Consider the following 20,266-nt stretch of genomic DNA (forward strand, 5'->3'; position numbering starts at 1 on the left):
TGGAAAAGAGAGAAGGCCAGAAGGAAAACATCTGAGGTTAGTATTAATGAATGAGTCATATGTTTTCCCTGAAATACAATACTTTGGGAAGGGTTTGGTAAAATGTTCAATGAAGTGACACCCACAATCAATTTCATCACTTGTGTTGACTTATACAGTCTAAATGAAATTACTGAGTGGGCACGTGTATTATTATTATTTATTTATATATTTCTTTGTTAATAATGAGGGGTTTGGCAGTTATTTTAGAGGAAAAAAATTTCAGAACTTATATGAAAGGCTTCTAATTTCAAACTTGTAACATCACTTCTTTCAATTATACCCTTCTGCTTGAGATTTAATTCCTATGCTTTTGCCCTTGAGCTAACCTGTACAAACCAGGCAGCCTACAAAACTTTTATTATGAATTCAACATTTTTTATATAAAAGAATAAAAATGCAGTCCTTGTGCGCAACTAACTTGATCTTTTATGAGTATAGCAAACTGACCTGGGTAAGAAGAGTTAAGCTAGTTTCAAATTTTCCAGCTAAAGAAATCTTCACTGGGAAAAAAAATTATTGATTTAAATCAAAATTTTGCTATGAAATTTCTACTGAAAAAGCATCTGAAAAGCAGAATAGGCTTTTTCTCCATGATATCCACTTTGTATAGGTGACTCCAAAGTGTATGATTAAAAAAAAATTGGTTTACAACATTCTATTACATTTCTGTGATTCTCAATGGCAATAAAAGAAACCAAAATTCAGATCTCTTTTCTACTTGGTATTACCTGATTCACACAAGTGTAGCTGTCCTTGGAGTACATCAAAGACTTACACACGTAATTCAAGGTGGGTATCAAGAAAAGTGTTGGATGCATGATCTTTTCTCATTCTAAAATTTTTAAGACAAAATTCAATTTGTGGATTTGAAAATAGCAGAATAGGGTGGTTTTAGTCTCTTGCAGGTAATATAACCAAGTCTTAATACAGAAGTGGGAATGCTCAAACATCATGAAGATTCAATTAACGGATAGTTTTATTATTTCCCCTAAAATTTTCCCTAAGCACCCCACTAAGTCATAAGCAGAAATGGAAAACCTGTCAGTTACAAACAACAAATAGATTGAAAGCAAAGCAGATTGATTTTAAAAATACAGTTTTTGCAGTCTCCATAATTAAAAATTAAAGTTTACCAACAAATCTCTCCCAAATGCTTGTCCAATTGCCTGTATTTGCATTTAATATCTTCAGAATAACTACAGGAAGAAGTGCACCTATGTGAGACGAAGAGAGGTAGCAGACATTAACCTCTCCTTTTGAAAAAGGAAACATCACTGAATACCACCTTTGGCATTTTCATTACTGTAATTTAAATGGAGTATCACTGAGAATCACTTTTTTCACTGCATACCTATTATTAGGTACCCCTTGGCTGCAGCCTATCTTCCATTAGCACCCAGCCAGACTGAAGGTTTAATCTGCTCCTCCCTACACTTTCAAATTCTTTCTTTCAGGAAACAAGGAATTAAATGCACCTGCTTGGAGTGCACACATTGACTCCCTTGTTATTCTAGCAAACAGCTGAACTGAAAACAGTTGGAGCTGCAGATTTCACTTACACAATTCAAGCTTAGAATCCTGTTTAAAAATCCTCAATGCATTATCATTGCATTATCATTACAAAGTATGAGCTGACATATTTGAAGACATATACTGCAATTCAAAGACTCTAAGTGGAGTCAGACTTGTCTGTTATAACATTTCATCCTCCTCCTGACAAACCAAAAGATAAGTAAGGTTACTGCAGAGGAACACTTTCCCTAAATTGCATCCATAAAATTTCACAGAGAACAAATAGAATAAAGAGGTTGAACAAGGACTGCACTTTTAGTCTTTTATATAAAAATACTGAGTTCATAATACAAAAACAGTTTTCGATTTTGCTCTGAAGGTTTTAATAATGTAAAACTCTAAACATGGTCCTTCCTAGGAAATGAAAGGCTGGCTAAAACTGGTTTTCCTTCTCCTATTCCAAGCAATTGATTGTCACATTCTAGACATTTCTAAGCAATGGGATTACATCATTCAATTTTTTTTAAAGAAAACAGCTGTTACATCCAATATTCATGACCTGTAAGTTTTCCATATCAAGTTATTCAGCTGTTCTTTCAGTCCATGTGAGTTGCAGTGAAATGCAACTGTGTAAAAGACCAAATAGTTTTATTCCCTAGTTAAATGAATGCCCATATTGTTCCAAAGCAATAGAAAGAGAACAAAACCTACAAAAATCTTGGTCTTATCACTGCTTCAGTGGACTGGAAGCCCCTTATTCATCCCACACATAAAATCAGTACAGTATTTTGTTGCATATTTCACATTGCTTCTTATTAGCATTTGATGTGCACAGCTGTATGTGCTATGTGTGAATAATTCCTACAGAACTTCATAGAAAGAAAGGAAGGGAAAACTCACACAGAGATTTTTAAGACACAGCACAGATACTTCTGAAGATCCATGCCAGGTCTCATAATCAGCTACCTCAAATTTAGCCTATCTTACATCGTTTTCACTGGTTTTGTTTGGATTTTTTTTGTTTTTTTCAGGGAAGGATGAGTACATTTGGATAAGAGGAGTTTATCATTTAGAAACATATTTAGATAATAGATATTTAGATGGTCCTAAACTTATCAAAGGAAGTTAAACAAAATCCATTACTCTCCGTAATTCATAAGGACATTTCTCATGCTGAAATTTTATCATGCTGGGTACATTATGTCTGTAGGATGTTGCTAAATTGACGTCCGCACCTCTTCCAGAAAACTGCTTTTGTAATAACTCTTACCACAAAATATAAGTGCTCATTTTGATTTGAATAAATTGGGAACTGTAAGCAAAACAGTAAGAGAACCATGCTGTTACAGAGAGAGAGTTTGCCTTAGGGGCTGCCTGGGAGGGTGAGGGGTGATAACAGCAGTGGTCTCACGGATGGGTTGAACTGCCATAACTTGCTCTTACCACTGATTTCACTGCCAGTTTGTTTTGGACATCCTACAAGCCACGTTGTGTCTGTATGGTCTGCACTATGTCAGGCGTACAGTGGGTGTGCCATGTAAACAACTTCAAAACAGTAGGCAAAACCTACCAAAATATTAAGTTACCCAGTGATCCATGCAAACCTGGAGAAGCTTTCATTTTGTATGCAAGCAGGAAGGTCTGGGGTTATAGGTATCTCCATCTTCAGGGACACCCAATTTAAACACTGTCTCCTGCTAGTAGTATTACCAAGCCGGTATTTTTCTGACATAGATAAATAGCAGAAATTCACTGTAGATATTGAATGTTTCAAGGCAGCAAAAGTATATATGTATGTACCTAAATGCACACATATTTCTCTGAGGGTTCTATGTCATCTTTATCACTACAAGACCAAGCATTTTATTTTGCAAATATGCTAAACTTGACATTAGTAAAGACAATTTTTTTCAGATAAATATTAAAAAAAAAAAAAAACTTGCAAATCACTATTGGTAATGCTCCAAAGTTCTGTGTATGTGATAGCAAATTTTTCCCATTCCTCCCTATTTCTTTTTTCCCTCAGCAGCACTGGGCAGCTCCTGCAGCACTAGATGGTGCTACAGCACAGCTGCAGCAGAACCTTCTGCCTCTGATGTCTGCTGGACCTGAAATATCTCACTGCTTATTTTAATATTGAAGTTACTGAATATGTTACTAAATGCTATTGCCCAGGGCCTCTGGGTTTTGTTTCTTTGTTTTAACATAAGTTCTAGTTTTCTAGGACACTGTGCTTTGTGTGGTTTCCTTGCCCATGCTGTAAGAATAGAAATAAGGAACAAGAAGAAAATTGACATACATAATAAATGCAATTAATTACACGCAAAGTAATTTTTTAAGCTTATCTATCACTTACCTACTTTATCTTATACAGTGAACCAAGAAGACAAACAGCAAAGATATTCCTACAATACGACACAAAACTTGTACCTTGTGAAAGTAATTTTTCTAATAGAAATAAAATGAAATAAATTAGTTACAGAAGTAACCACACAAAGCACAACATTATAAATATGTTATTTACACGTTAAAAAGTAATTCAAATGTGTTATTAAACTCCCCATTTCTGTACTTCCATACAGTTCAACAGCCTCCCAGGCATATAAAGTTGCCTATGTGCACATTTGCAAAACTATATTTAAATGTCCATTAGTTTCCTGGCTTTCTTTATATTACTAAATGCAAAGATTTTGACTTTGTGTATTTCTTTTTAATTTATTACTATTATTGTTGTATTTTTGTTCTTGTTATTATTATTTATGTTTAGTTGGCCCTGATAGGTAGACTTCCATGCACTGGGTAATTTGCCAATTGCAACTGGTCCTGCAAGAGAGCAAAGTCCATTTGCTGGGAACAGTTTGATGAAGTGAGGCCTTCAAAGAAGACTCAAAGCATCTAATAATTGCTGTTTAATGGAGAATTCTTAGAAATTCTTGTAGCTGTTTAATTTATAGCTCCTTCTCATTTGCAGTATTTCACTACCAAACTTAAATCACCTCCCTTCCATAAATGCTAAAAGCTGTATTTCCTATTCAAGGGCAAATTATTTAATCATCAAGGCAACAAAACCATTAGTCATTCAATTATAACAACTGGATCGTCATCTCTCATAGGGGAACAAACAAAACTAAGCATAAAACCTCCAATAAAATCAGCAAGGACATATTTTAATAATGCAGGACTGTGTCAACACAAAGCCAGGTGCCGACTACCTGGATGCTGCAGAAACATACCACGACCACACTCAAAACTCTCAGAAGTAAAAGCAAGTCCTACACCCTAATAACCTATGCATTCATTGATTTGAGCATACTAGAATATATAATAAACACTTTAAACTGAATATTTTTTATTCTTTTATTGTCATAGACATTACACAAGACCAGATTTAAAAAAAAAAAATGCTCTACACAGAAGTAAGGCCCATGTGTAGTACTGTCATCTACTTCCCTCCTTCATTTTTAATGCAGTAAATATTCTTATACATGTGCTCTGTCAGACTCCTGCTCTCTCCCAGAACATGGTGCTGGTCCAGGTTAAGAAAGGAAGCAGGGATTTTTGAAGCAGCAATTCAGCATGGCAGCAGATGACTCAGCATTGTGCTTCAGCAAAGGACAAACAGGAAGAAGAAAATGAAAAAGGACAGGAATCAGATGGGAGTTTTGGAAGACAAAAACTTTGAGAGAGAAACTATAAATAGCTGAAAGGAAAATAAAACAGGAGAGAGAGAGGCTGGAGAACAAAGCTAGCAACCAACAGCTAGGACATGATTTGCAACCTAACAAATAAAAGTCCCAGGCCAATCTCCACCTGAACCTGATGTGTATTCTTGTGAACCAAGGAAAATGTCTTTTTCAGATGTTTGTAAGATAGCCATATAACATGGGTTTTTCCTTGGTAATTTTCAAGCAACATCTTTAGTAACTTACAGGTGGGGCTCTTTCATTCTGATTTGCTGTCTCCTATATCACATAACACAGTAGAAAAGAAAATCCATCTAATAATTGAGAACTGATCAAAATTCACAAATCACACCCAAATACTGTAACTACAAACCTGAGCACAGTAATTTAAATTGTAGTGGAGAGCACCATGAAGTCTTTGCTGCTCAAATGCTTAGTTTGGTGATTTAGCTATTCATTAGCTTAAAAAAAAAATGGGAAAATAAAACCAGCATTGAGAGATACTATAAATATTTAATTCATAATTAGGATCAAAACTGAATCTTGAACAAATTAGAGACAGGGAAATTATTCTTGCAGATCTCAGCTGAAAATCAAAAGCATATAACTTATAATGTGGTAATGTGGTAAAAAAAAAAATTCTTCATCACTTCTTATTCTACCTGAAGTTTGAAAGTAATACAGCATGGAGTATTTTGCAAGGTTTTTGAAAGCAAACAATCTCATTTGTAACCAGAAATGCAATGTTCCTTTGGAGAAAAGAAAGTGGCTCCCTTCCCATGTATTCTTCAATTTACCTCTGTTTTAATTCCTCATACTGAACTGCTGGTCTAGATTCCTAAATAAGGTGAACACTTGAAGTACTCTTTGAAAAGAAGGTTATATTTGTAATAATACATATGAGGTTACCCATTTTACTGTGTAAAATTTGGTATTTTAATCCAATGTATCAAAATTATCCATTTCAAGCTAAGATTCTAGTCCTGTGTGAAAAGGGGATCCTGTACCTGATAAAAGATAAACAAATGTGCAGTAAACAGTTTTGTCTTCAGTTAAACAGTTAAACCAAGCATCTGAACTTTTGGGAAGTCCCCACAAATACTGTATGAAATAAGTGCAGATGACCTTAGCAAAGAAAACATAGGCTAGCTACAGTGGTACCATGTCTGTACAAATCCTACTGCGTTGCCCTTGGAAATAGCCCTCTTCCCTTTGTTTTGTTATGAGTCTTACAGTATCTGAAAATATTCTTAAATGTCCAGATTGCAAAATTCATTTATGGCCTAAAAATCCTAGATTTAATGAAAAGGATTTTAGCTTTGCTTTCTTCCTCAAAATACCTGGGAAGAGCAAGTAAGAATGTTCAGTTTAGTATCTCAGTTCTATGATGTTAGAGCATAGTTGGCTCATGATTTTGCAGATTTCCATTTGATAATTTTGTCTGCCTAGCTGCTGGACAGTGCTGAGATGTAGAAAGGGATGTCAGCCATACCTTTCATACAAGCTGATTATGTGGTGTATCGACCACTTTGCTCATCCCACACAGCTTAATGGTCTTAAAATATGATTCTATTTCTTTATTTTGTGGGGTTTTTGGAAACTTTACTGTACCCAAAAGTACGGATACTTGGGAGCATTTAAAATAAAACATTTCTCCTTGACTATAATTTCTTTTTCCCAAAGGGTACTAACCGTACTCTGTCACATCAGGAGATTTTATTCTGTGTATAAATCGACATATAAACACAGAGTAACCCCCAATATCTATGAAGCACAAGGTGAACTGCAAACACAGAGGTCTTACACACATTAATGGTGCACTACTGTGAACTGTAGTATCGTTTCTCTAATATTATAGGGCAGGTAATTCAGAAGAATTTTTGAGAAAAACCAGAAATGCATGAGGAATAAGTGCATATGCAAACGCTGAGGTAGTAGTGGCACTGTGTTTCTGTTATGGTACTACAAACATTTACATACAAATACACTCACACATATATATGCCCATATATGTATGTCAGTTATAAAAATAACATATTTCATAATTTCAGATCACAATCACACTGGAAATGCACATATAAAATCATCTTTTCCCTATACATTAGTAGATAAACCATGATTAAATTTACAGAATGCATTATGAAGAAACTTGCTTTCTTGCCTATGGAATATCTGCATTGTTTTTTATCAGAAGCAAATGTATTCATCTCTACACAAAGAGATGAAAGGCCACACCAAAAGAGAAGACTGTATCTTGAAGCTTGCTTCAAGCCCTTTTGAAGTATGGAACCACAGTGAAGGGCATGCATGGCTCCAGAGCCAGCTGAGGAGAATAAAAGTATATAGCTCAGACATTTATGTGACACCTTTCCTCAGCTAACACAGATTAACAAAAGGAAGTACACTGCTCAGTGGGAAAGGAAACTTGCAATGTACTACTAGTAGATTTTATATTTTGTGAAAATTTATAAATGTTCTGTCAAAACTTGAGAGTGCTATGATTGCTGTAGTAGTAGCACTGTAATGGGTGCTGCTTTATGCCTTTTGAATTACATGTGTTTTCCAAAAACAAAAGGAAACACGTCCAAAAAAAGAAGTGCTCCATCTTTTGAAATGCAAGGATAATAACTGACTACATGAAAACTGCTGTCTTTCTCTAGGGAATCATTTACAGGGAGAAACTGGCAAGTATTAGTTCTCCTTTTGCCTTCTCCACAAGAAAATACACAGAGCCAGTTTGTTTTGCTGACTTACAAAGGAATCGCATCAATCCACAGCAGGGTTTCTAATAGTTAGCTACTGAGAAAGGGATTTCATTCTGAGGAGTAATTTACGTAATGCAAGAGGCAAATATCCAAGGATGTTTAAAAATCACCAACTTTCAGAACCTGTTCTTACTACAATGCAAGTTTGTTATGTTATTGAGCTATTCATGTAGCATTTTTTGCATTCAGACAGCAATCATCCTATAACCTGAAATTTCTTCTGTCAACTCTTCATAATAAAAGCTCAGAAGGAAATTTTAAATATAATGTAACAAACTGAAAAATAAAAAATTCTTATATTTTGTGCAATTTTCTGTGCCTGACTGTGACTGTTCCTTTATGCCAAATTGGAGTTTTTGAATCTCTATTATAAGTGATATGTAATTATAAACTGAAAAAGTAACAAACCCAGCCCCTATAATGGCTAATAAGAAATACAGCCACAAAGGTTCCTGAAATTTACAAAGCAAGAAAACACCTGTGAACATCATAGTTCACAATGCAGATCAAAAATAGGTGACTGTTATAATACATAATATTATTCTACCTTGTAACATAGATTTACACAAATCATCAAGAAAAAAATCACCACTAGCATTTATGTGGCACTGCTTTTGTGTGTCTACGTTTGCTTACACACACACATGTATATTTGCACAGATATCCATAAAAAATTCTTGCAACAGTCATAGCTATCATAAAAATCTCCTATTACTTCCTTTTGAATGAAGATAATTATATACTGCTAATGACCTCTCATTTTATAATTTGACAGTACTAAATCTTACTCACACCACTAAAATAGTGTTAATTTACAGTTTCCCAGGAAATCTGAACATCAGTATGTGTTATTATCACAGACACAAATACTAAACAACACAATACATCCTCTCAGCAAATGTTTTTGTTAATGAATTTCCCAATGACTTGACATGCAAAATTTTTTTCATCATAATGAAATTTATATCATTACATCATTGTATCCAGTAAACATTTATATTTTAGTCAGACTAAGATATAGGCTAGAGGAGACTGTAATAGATAACATCTGTGCTGGAATCTGATAGTCACTTTAATATTTCTCCAGAGACCATTGGTAGAGCATATTAGCTCATTTTCTACAGCTTGTATTAACATATTTTAATGTGGGAGCAATATGGAGACAGGAGAGGAAGAAATAATAATTGTATTGGTTCAAAGTGCACTTAGATGCATTCGTGCCTTGGTGACAGCTAAAACAGAAATTTTGGAGTAAGTATATGTTTCAAAGGTGCAAATATCCAAATGAAAATGAGATTTTTGCAGAGTTTTTATTTTAGAACTAGAAGAAAGTGTGAGTGTTTTTTTCCTCATCACAGGCAAATGTTCACCTTTTTATTTTGAGTCTCCTGACTGCTGAACAATGTAAATGTCTATTTTAGGACAACCACAGCATTGCAGATACTGCTGTACTCATATCTACAAACTCCCTGAATTACACATCACCCTTCTCTGTCCAAATACATCACTGAGAACTAATGATTGCATTTCCAAGGATAGAGATCCTTGGAGAAAATATCACAGGTTGCAGAATTTTGGCTCAGTGTGTCATTAGGTGTTTGCTTTGTAGAAACTCAAGTTGAGCTGCTCATATTGCCCCTTGCTTTAAGGAACAGCTGCTCAAGGAACTGTTCCTATTGTCCCTTGCTTTAAGGGAAGGGCTTAGATACTCCACACATTGTTCAAAATTCCTTTCCAAAGACCATGTCTATCATGTAACATATGCCTTTTCTTTTTGCTTTTTTTTTTAATCTGTTTTGCCCAAGCCCAGATTGAATATCCAGTGCTGATGTTCTACCACTCCAAGGAATATTCAAATCCCTTTGAAACAAGAACACTAATTCCAACAATTTTTATTGGTCACCTTTCCTGCCTCTTCAGAAAGAAAGTCCAAGCTTAAAAGGGTCCAGAATTCTGTCTGCAACATTTATTAATTATTCATTTATCCTGATAAATTATGCAAGCCAGATCTTCCATTATCTCTGGGGCTACCAGTTAAGGCTTCTCCAGCTTTTAGCTATTTTTATTCCCTTGATACATAGATAACAGCAGACTAACCAAATAGTACTCACTTTGCTACTCATAAACAGATAGGAACTTATTAGCAATTTTTTTATTTTTCATTAGCTCCCAACTCTTTGAGCCTCTTATTTTATTCTAACCAGCAGCTTTCTATCTTAATTTGACCCAGTTTTCTTTAGAAGGCAACTGAATCTCCAGTAAAATACATATGCTCTTTCTGTGCTCATACAAAGCACAATCCTGCATCATCTTGCTCAGTTGCCATTTAGCTTACAGATGTCTAAATACCACAAGAACACCTCTGCTGCTCATTTCAGTGAAAGTGTTCCACTGCCTAAAATTCTGCATTTTTGAGCTCATACTGCCATAAATCCTGACAAGTAACTTTGCACTTAATTTCTAAACTTAATTAGTACTAAGAAAAAATTGGCTTGATCATCACTTAAATCCTTGGAGGCACTGACCTGGTAGGCAAGTGAACAGCCCAGGATTGCCCTCTGCACAGAATTAGCCTCTGTTTATGTTTGATAAAACATAGCAAGGGATTAGGACAGTTTTTGAGGGATGTGGGGAAAATGAATTTTTTTTCTCTTAGAGAGAAGACAAGTTAGCTTAAGAGCTACAAAACCAAGATGACTTTTACACGTGTACTATTATTGTAATAGAGCACATTAAGATGTGGTAAACAAGTCACATCTTTTTCCATAAAAATTTAAGTCTGAGCAAGACTGTAGAATTGCCAGACAAGTTGGAAGATTTCTAAGCAATCTGATTGTTTGACCAGATAACATCTGAGAAACACAGATCTATTTCTGCTATTCCTTGACTTTTTTCCAAATCAAAGAATATCCTCAGGCCACAGGGGAAAACTGAAAATTTAAAAAATGTAGGCCTACTAAACTACTCAGAAAATTTTAAAAAGCTAATTAAAGAGGAGAGGATGAGATAGATATCTACTGTACCCTGGGTTTTACATTTTTTCAAAATGTTCGTAATGTAATGGAGAAAGGAATAACCTGTATCTAACTGTAGATATATTACACTCTAATAGACTTTAAGATCTGGTTTTGATAATTTCTCACACTGTCCTCTTAGCCAGGATTTAAATTCAAGGAAAAAGAGCAACTAAAAAGTCTTTGTCCCTCAAAAAAGTAGAAACAGAGACAGTGAAAGGATAATGGCTACATGATATTTGATCTCTATCCAAAGTTCATGAAAATTGTCTGGTAGGAGTCAAGAGGAAAGATGAGAGATCCAGTCAAAAGATGCTTGTGACTGACCCAGGCACCCTGGAAAAAGATGAGTGAAGTCTCTCTACTTGGAAAGAGAGACAACAGCAGGGTCTGCAAAAAAGACTATCATAGCATAAACTGTGTTTGGTTTTGTGTCAATATATGGTTTCTATGGTTCAGACATTAAAAGCAGGAGTGGAGTGCTTTACTCTAAAATAGGTTATAAATTAAGAGACACCTCAGATACAGAATATTACACTAGATCATCCCAAATTACTGTTTTTTTCCCAAAAGATACAAAGCAGCTATCAATAGTTTGAAACAGTAGACCCTTCCTTGTGAGAGTTTAGGGATATAAAGTAAAGCAGAACAGGAGTTGAATCCAAGTTATAGCTCAAAAGGATTCCAAGAAAGACTTTGCTGTAAAAGCAAATATATTTTTCTAAAAAGATAAAAATCTAAATGGATAATGAATGCATCTCAGCATTTTAAGACAATACAAGGACACAGAAAGCACATCTACATTTGCTTGTAGCAAAACCGTAATTTTTAAAAATATCTTTTATGATATTTGCAATTGGTTATAGCTACACCAAATGTGTTAGAGCGATGTAAAAGTATCATAGAACAGTCTGAGTTAAGAGTGATGCCAGATGAATGACTAAAATAGGGCATTCTAGAATCTGAAGAGTTACAGGTCATCCAACTATCTTCCTGAAGCACTCTTGTGAAGCTAAGCCTTCCAGGAAATTTCCCAAGGGACAATATAAGAAAAACCTCCCACTCATGCTATGTGGCTAGTTCTGAAAAAGGGCATTGTAAAAGTGAGACAAACAAGTATTTTCAAAGGATCAGTGGTGGCTAGTAAAATTCTAAGTCATGTAGCATGAAAAGAGACTAGCAACAAACACCAAAATCCCTAGAGAACAAACCACAATAAAGAAGCAATGCTTTTGCTTACAGAAAGAGCAGAAGCACAGACAGATCTGCAACTGAGATATTGAGAAAATTTCCACAAGAGAGAGAGATGATCTGTGTGCTGAGCAATTTTTCCAAGGAATAATATAAAGAGTCTGCTGCAGCCTGGATCCCCAATCCAGTCTTATCACCACAAGCCAACTGACAGCCAGAGGAAAAAAATCAACTCTAAGCATCCAAAACAAACAGAAAGCTTCATGAAAATGGAATCAGACATCTCCTGGCTGAGGAAAACAAACTATGAGAAAACTAAGAATTGTTTGTCTTGCTGCTACATTTGCATTTTGAAAATTATGTTCAGAAACCATTATGTTGTAGACTTTTATCCAGGATCTGTATAATTTATTTTTCTCATTATATTTTGGGCAAAGGAGCAGAAAGACGACTTCTTAAATGTGCAGATGAAAAAAATGAGTGTACTTGAAGGAGATACTTGTGGAATGAGATAAAACAAAAAAAAAGTTTAATAATAGACAAAGGTAAAATCCTACATGTAAAATTTCATGGACGAGAGAAAGGTGAAAAACCCATATTGTGGGAAAGGAGACTGGGAGATGCAGTGGATTACAAGCTGAATTTGAATCAATGATCTCCTGCTGTTTTGGAAAGTAAGAAAATACTAAACTGGTAGGTGTTGTTTGAGAGATACGTGAAACACTTTTCCAGTCTACTCAGCAATGGTCAAGCTTCACACTGAGCCCACTGTCAAGTTCCAGAAGAATACACATCACTGGGATGTAGCCCCTCCAGGAATATTATCAGAGGACAGAAGACAAAAAAAATATCTGTAAGAAGCTGTAGTTGGGTATTTGTTTGGTTTGGATTTTTTTGTTTCGTCTTTTGCTTAGTTTTTGTTATATAGTAGATAAACTACTCAAAATGTATCTAACGTCTATATTATATTACACCATATAAAATAATGTCTCAACACTTGTTTCTATAGTCATATTTCTTCTTGTCTGTATACAGTTTTGCAGGTCAGCAGGTCACAGAAGTTCTGTGTTCCTAATGTGTTTGTTAAAACTTTGCTTCATTTGTTTACATAGCTAAAACCCTTAGGAGAGTATTTTATGAACTCCCATTGACTCTTGTGACTTCACAAATAAACTGTAAAAAGAAGAAAAACCATGCTATTCATTCACTGACTTCCACTTATAAATCAAATCTATCAGTGAACATATGAGGGTGAGCTGTATGTACAGAATATTCTCATTTCATAAGCAGGCACAAATCAGTTCTGCTTGCGCTCTGAACCAGCCCAAAGCTGTGTGCAAACACTACCCACAGCTCCACAGAGCTCCAGTTTCAGCTCAGCACTGCCCTAACACAGCCACAAGCAATTCCAGATCAAAACTACCACCAAGCCCAGCAAGACTTCTCATGTCTGCCTGCAGAAACCTTTTCACAGTGTCTGCTAAAAACTTACTGCACATTGCGGATTTAGTCCTTTCTTCTTGTCAAAAGCTGGCAATGTCTACCCTAAATTTCTTAGAAAAATGGTGGGACCATTAATAAATCAAGATCAGCTCTCTATTTGGTTAGGACTGATTACAGTACACTCACCCTGGTTAGTGTTAGTATACAGTGTTGTATTTTAAGACAGCTTACAGCTACAGTCCTAAAATAAACACAAATAAAATACCATTGCACTGAGTGTGAAGGAAGACTATGTTCACATAAACAGGCCTCAGAATGCAACTCTGAAGACAGCTCGCTCTGAAGAGATAACATTTGTGCTATTTTTGGAGACTGCCACCTTCAAAAGCATGCTTCATCTGCTGCAGCAAACCAGGCCATGCAAATGAACATACACTTATGGTCCCAGGCACTAATTATTTGAATTTTGCCTTGAATTTCAAATGAATGGCCATGTTTACTGGAATGTTAGGAATTCTACTGGAATTTTATATAGCAGTTTTAGATACAGAAGCCCATTAAAATCAGTGGGAATATTTCTGGGCACTTGTGAGATGTCCAGTCAGGTTATTGATAATATTTTATTGCTTGTTTTTGGAGTATGAACACGTTCATGAATATGGTTAGGACTGTTGAATTAAGTGATGAGCAAATAACGTTGCAAAAATTCTGATAATTGAGTAGCTTCTATTATCTCCCTTAAAAGGATTTATTCATTTTTTAACACAGGCCGTCAGATATGCTTCAGCAGTTAGGAAAAGCCCTTTTGCTGATTTTGCTAACAGCAGAGTTGAATGAGGCACCTTAACTGAGAAGTCTGTGGTCTAAAATCCATCATACCTTCAGCTGTACCAGATGCACATCCACGTGCTTGCTGTCCGAGTCCTGCTGGACGGAGTAGGTCAGGTCCCGGACCCTTTCAGACGTCATCCGAAGCCAGGTCTCAATTTCCGGCAAGTGGAGAACAATCTTCCAGTCAGCCCCGGTGTGCAGAGGAGGAGGCTTTTCATACTGCTGCCCAGAGTCAAGGTCCTTCATGACATCCCCTTCCCCTTCTTGTTCCACTGTAGGAGTCATGTTTATGAGCATGGGAGAGGCATCAGATGGCATTGGATCCAGTTCCTGTGTTCTCATGGGAGAAAGTGCTACATCCATGGCTAACGTGTCAAAGCCTAAACCATGCTTCTTTCAAAAATAGCTGCAAAGATAAAAAGAAAACATGTCACTGTTTTGAGACCAAATTTAGCAACAAAATGCTCAAAGACAAGGAGTAAATTATAATGTCTGAGATGTACTGCACATCTAAATAAATTCTTCACCCTAAAAATCTAGACTGGAAGTTAAAGACTGAATAGATTTTTTCAAAATAACTTTGTTGATTTAAACATCATCTTCGTATGAGAAAAGTAACGAATACTGCATTTCTCTCATTGTAATTTCCAATTGTAATTTCTCATCTAACTTCCAATCATCTTGGAAATCATAGTTTTCATTAATGAAAAATATGTCCTGATTTTTTACAACTGCAACTTAAATAAACGAACATTGGCAAAGTCAGCAGAACTTTACTGAAACTCCACAAGTTAATACAAGACTGGTATTCATAAACATGAATATCACAACATATTCCTTGGCCTGCAATTTAAGACAAAACACAGAATATTTCAAGATTAATTTAAACTTCCCTACTGTACATGTACAACAAAAAATTTGCACACAAACTCGAAGCAATTACTGAGGACACTTGGTTGATTTATTGATTTTCATTTTGAACTTTAAAGTCTAGTAGTTTTGTTAGATTAAGAACTGTTGCAATAAGCAACAACTCTAGCAAAACATAGATGTGATAATTCCCAAGGTCAAAACATGTACCTAAAAATAAAACATCATTTTACAAAGTGGCTTTATGAAAGCCCAAATGCTGTGTCGTTGATATACACTTATGAGATCCACTGGACAAAGTAAAACATTTTATTTTGTGCCTCGTCCTCTGTATGTTCCAGTTACTTTTGTACTACACACGAAGGCTGCCATAAACCCTATGCATAAAAAAAGGAAAAAACAAAACCCCACAAAACCAAAACCAAATAAACTAAAAAATAACCCCAAACAACTTTATTTAACATAAAATCTATAAGATTGTAGAAACACAGACTTTTCACTGTTCAATCAACACTGTGACTACTGAGTTATAATCCTAAATATTTCCTGCAGGCAGTGAGAGTATCAAAGTATCCAGTCACAATTTCACTTGTCATAGACAGGAAGGACAAAAAAAATTATATTTTATGTTAATTTTATTTCCTACCCTGCGACTACTTCGTAAATCATTGCTTGCATATCTATCACACTCACAAAACTGTATGCTAAAGTTATACTAAATATTAACACTAAATATAAATTTGGCACTTCAGAACAAAATTTTCTATCAGTGCAATCAAGCAAAAGAAATGAAAGAAGAATCCAGATATTCTCAGTGCCTGCTGTAGTACAGTTTCCAACTCTTTTATTGAGTTGAGTTATTCCAACTCTCAAATTTTGAAAAATTATGAATTGTGTTAAATAAAATGTTCTGCAGCAAAGCTGGATGAAAGTAGTATTGCAGGATGCTGAGTATTTTTTAAGTTCATCTCTTTACCTTGCCTATTTTCCAGCTTAAACTCTGTTGTGACAAGTACTCAACATAAATTGTTAGAAAAAAATCAGTGTAATATTTTTGTTTGAGACATTGCTGATTATAGCCCCAGTTCTAAACCATAGAATTCACCTGTTCTAACAGCCAAACATATTATTTACATTATTTCCTCCTGAAAGTGAAATTTTGGTGAAACACATGTAGTCCTTATTTCTGCATGTTTACTGTTAAACATGCCTACCAGAGAAACAGCTGTGAATCACTAAATGATACCAAAGCACAGCAAGAGTAGTGCAATACGGACACTCTTGCAGAGTTTTTCAGTATGACTCAGCTCTAGTAAGGACATTAAAGCAATTAGGAAACAGAAATGAAAACATGCTCCTGCAGAAGCAAACAAAAGCTGGTCCGTGCTGCATGCAGAGCGCACTTCTAGCTTTCATGCACTGAGTGGGCAATTAGCAACATTAGGAACCTGCTGACCTGGTTTTTGTTACGATGTGCTTGACTCTGTAAGAGTGGCTCTCCAGCATTTCAGCTAATGCCTCCTTAATCCTAGCAGCTCTTACAGTCAAGGCCTTTACATTCTTCCCTTTCTGCCAGAGCACAAGTTGCAACACTTCAATTAAGAATGCGTGGAGAAATTTTAAAATAAATAATTCTTTACACACTTTTAAAAAACTATACAAAAGTAATAAAATACACTGTGGATACTAATTAGCAAGGTCTGTGAGAGCTTTAAAAAGCTCACAAATGCTCGAAATGAGAAACTTGCAGCTAGAAATGACTAAATCCAAATACTAGGACACAGATTTCTTTAAATTGATTCTTGGCAGAATAAAAAGGCATCGTCATCCAACTGTGCTGCGAGAAAGGACAACCGACAGGTTCTCCTGCGCTCTCCAAGAACACTGCACCGAAGGCGGGCGGCCCCGCTCGAGCTCCTAAAAGCGCCGGAGAAAGCGAAAGCTCCGCGCCCCTCCCGCCCGCAGCCGCTCCGCCCGGCGCGGAGCCGCAGCTCCGCCTCGGCCCGCCCGCGCTGGCACGGCGGGAGGGCGCGCTGCCGGCACGCCCTGGATGCCGGCAGAAAACGGGAAAATCCCCCACGCCGAGGTGTTTTTACAAAATTCTAATGTTGGAGTACGAAATAGCAGACAACAAGGCCCAGCAGCAACAGCCAACCTCATAGACATATCTATTTTATGCAATTCAGGAGTTATAAAACTTGCCGAAACACTCTTGATCAGAAGTAGGTTCTGCTAGAAAAAAGGGATAGGAAGGGATGATCAAGTTAAACAATACTTTGGGGTCACATGTTGATATTTTAAGTGACTGATTTAAATGCTGGCCTTAAATTTGGTTATATTTTTGGAGTATTTTTGTTTTTCCAGATTCTGTGAGATGTACAAATAGTGAATTGTAAACCACTACAATAAGTGTTAGAATGCATATCAAAACTGAATAATTTTTTTAGAGGTGATCTTTTGACCATTGCAAAAATAATTTTTGAAATGAGGTAAAGAAGGGAGGTTTTTTTCCCTTCTAAGCAGGACCTTATCACTCCAAATTTTTTTTATAAAACTCAAAAGCTATGGTCAATCTCATTTTCTGCATCACAAAATCCCGGTAGCATCAATGACAGTTTTAGGTGGGCAAGCCATACTAAATCACATTCCAGCTTTTTTCTAAGCCAGACCTTTTCTGTACCCAGAGAGTTACACAAACAAGCTGATTTTAAATTTGCAGCGAAATAGATGAAAACACAATGTCAAATGTCCTGATCAATAAAAAAGTTCCATCTTTCAACATGTGCAGGGCATAACCTTATTTTCATCATCACAATTAGACAGAGTTATGATACCATTATTTCTAAAAACTACTTCTCCAATTATTTATTTCTAACACTTCAAAAGCTACTGTTTCAGTCTGCTGAAGGACACATTTAAGAACTATATTACACAGCTACCAGCTTGCATTCCTTCTGGTGGGAAAAAAAAAAAAAAGATTAATTGAGCATATTTTTTTGCCTTGTGTTAATTCTTTGTATGCAGTTCTACATTGTCATGGATCCTTGAATAAAAGGTGAGAGATCCTGTGTAAGCACATGCACACATATGCTTTCTATCTTCATCTTCAGTAAGTGCATTACGCCGAGCAGATGGCTGATTACCTTCCACTAATCATACAGACAATCTCACTTTCCCCTGCTCTTCCACTCAGTCAGATGCCAACACTCTTGCACAAAACATAGAATGTCTGTGTCAGCCATAATATAGTTTATCAATCACCACAAGCCTTGGAAGGCTTCTCGCGCTCATTCTGCTCCCCAGTTGTTCACATTTCCCTTGTTTATAAAGTGCAGGCCACATTCACTCTGCCAGCTATCAGATCATCCACATTTTCCTCCAATAGCAGTTAGCTCCTGTCAAACAAAGAATCATTAAGCATTTTAAGCCATAGAGTAGTCCAGTCATTGATCAGTGGTGCAGACACTGGGTCGAATGAATGTTAATGAGCTCTAATTTCCCTTACTGTCACATGGTGTTAAAATCAGCCGTAATCACTATACAGCCACCTGTCTGTCACATAAATAATTTAATTCAGTCTCAAAATGCCACAAAAACTCAGAGAAACTCCATCACTAAATAATTTTGTCTGCTTGCTGACTTTGAAATCTAATGATGTAAATTTTAACATCAGATTTAACGAGCTCACTGATGCTGAATTTTCTTGAATAGATACAGTGAAAATGAATGTCTCACACAGACAAGTCATATTATAATGTCTTTTCCATTTCAGTAGTCTCAGGAATTCCCTGCCAAGTTATAAAGCTCATTATACTTTTCCTTGAAAATGTAATTAACTGCATCAACTACAAAGAAATTATGTCAGTGCACAAAAAACCTGAAATATATCATGTCAGTTACATATAGAGCAAATTGAATTTAATATCACAGTAAGCCTATCTGTGCTACACTGATCTTGTTGCTGATTTCCTATATGATTTAAGAAATAAACTATTTGAAAAAATCTTTGAAAGAACTGAATTCTAATGGACCCAGTTTAGGATTTTCTCTTCATATCATTCCTCGTGAATTTGTTTGAGAAATGCCCTCCTTTGCAATTATCCTATTATTATAGTTAAAATTTTGAACAAATTGGACAATTTTTCATTTAGGACTGCATGGCCTCCTCTTTCATATGTGAGACTCTGAGAAAGTATATCTGATAGGGAACAGGATGATGCCTCAATTCCTTCAGGATATAGACCAAAGAGGCTTACACAATGATTCCAATATTAAACATGAACACTAACATGAATCATGATTGCAGTTTTTAATGTGACTGATTTAAAGTCCATTGAAAAGTCCGCCCCCAAGGCTTTAATGGCAGCGAAGCCAGACCATCAGTTTTTAACTGTGGAAATCCAACCATGGATGTTCAAATTCCTGATTATGTGAATAAATCAGAATTTAAGACACCACAATGACCCAACATGATCTTTCTTGTTTACAGTTTCTTTTTCTAATACAAGGTGACGGAAAATGAGGAACTTCAAAGGCAAGTGTTCAGCCAGAAACTGGAAATTATTGTGGCAAATCAGGGAAAGTGGAAATTCTGTTGGAGGATTTAGCAAAGGATCTGTCAAACTGATGGCCTAGAAGGAGACACTATGAAACAAACCATGGACCTAATGGACTTCAGTCCATGAGGTCTAGGCTTTATATACCCAGGCAATCTCCAAGAAGCCACGGGTAAAACAGACAAATTGCTTGTTGCGGTGTGCATGACCTTCCATTTGGAATTTCTTTAGTTCTTAGGATATCCGATTGTAAAGAAAGATTCTGCAGATCCTTTCATATGATGTTTATATCATGAAAACTTGTAGAAACTGTAGCAGAATGAGGCAACACCATTTTTTTAGAGGAAACCCCCCCCCCC

At 36.0% G+C, this 20,266-nt stretch overlaps 1 protein-coding gene across 1 annotated transcript in view; it reads right to left on the reverse strand.

Annotated features, from left to right (window-relative positions):
• AKAP6 (A-kinase anchoring protein 6) overlaps window positions 1-14,845 on the reverse strand; it is a 214,325-nt gene extending 199,480 nt beyond the window's left edge. Inside the window, exon 1 of the mRNA XM_053981199.1 lies at window positions 14,530-14,845. Within this exon, the coding sequence (XP_053837174.1) occupies window positions 14,530-14,844 (315 nt within the window). The 5' untranslated portion in view covers window position 14,845. The remainder of the gene's footprint in view (window positions 1-14,529) is intronic.
• Window positions 14,846-20,266: the final 5,421 nt, after the last annotated feature.

Source organism: Vidua macroura, chromosome 6 (assembly GCF_024509145.1).
Source record: "Vidua macroura isolate BioBank_ID:100142 chromosome 6, ASM2450914v1, whole genome shotgun sequence".
NCBI classification, from domain to species: domain Eukaryota; kingdom Metazoa; phylum Chordata; class Aves; order Passeriformes; family Viduidae; genus Vidua; species Vidua macroura.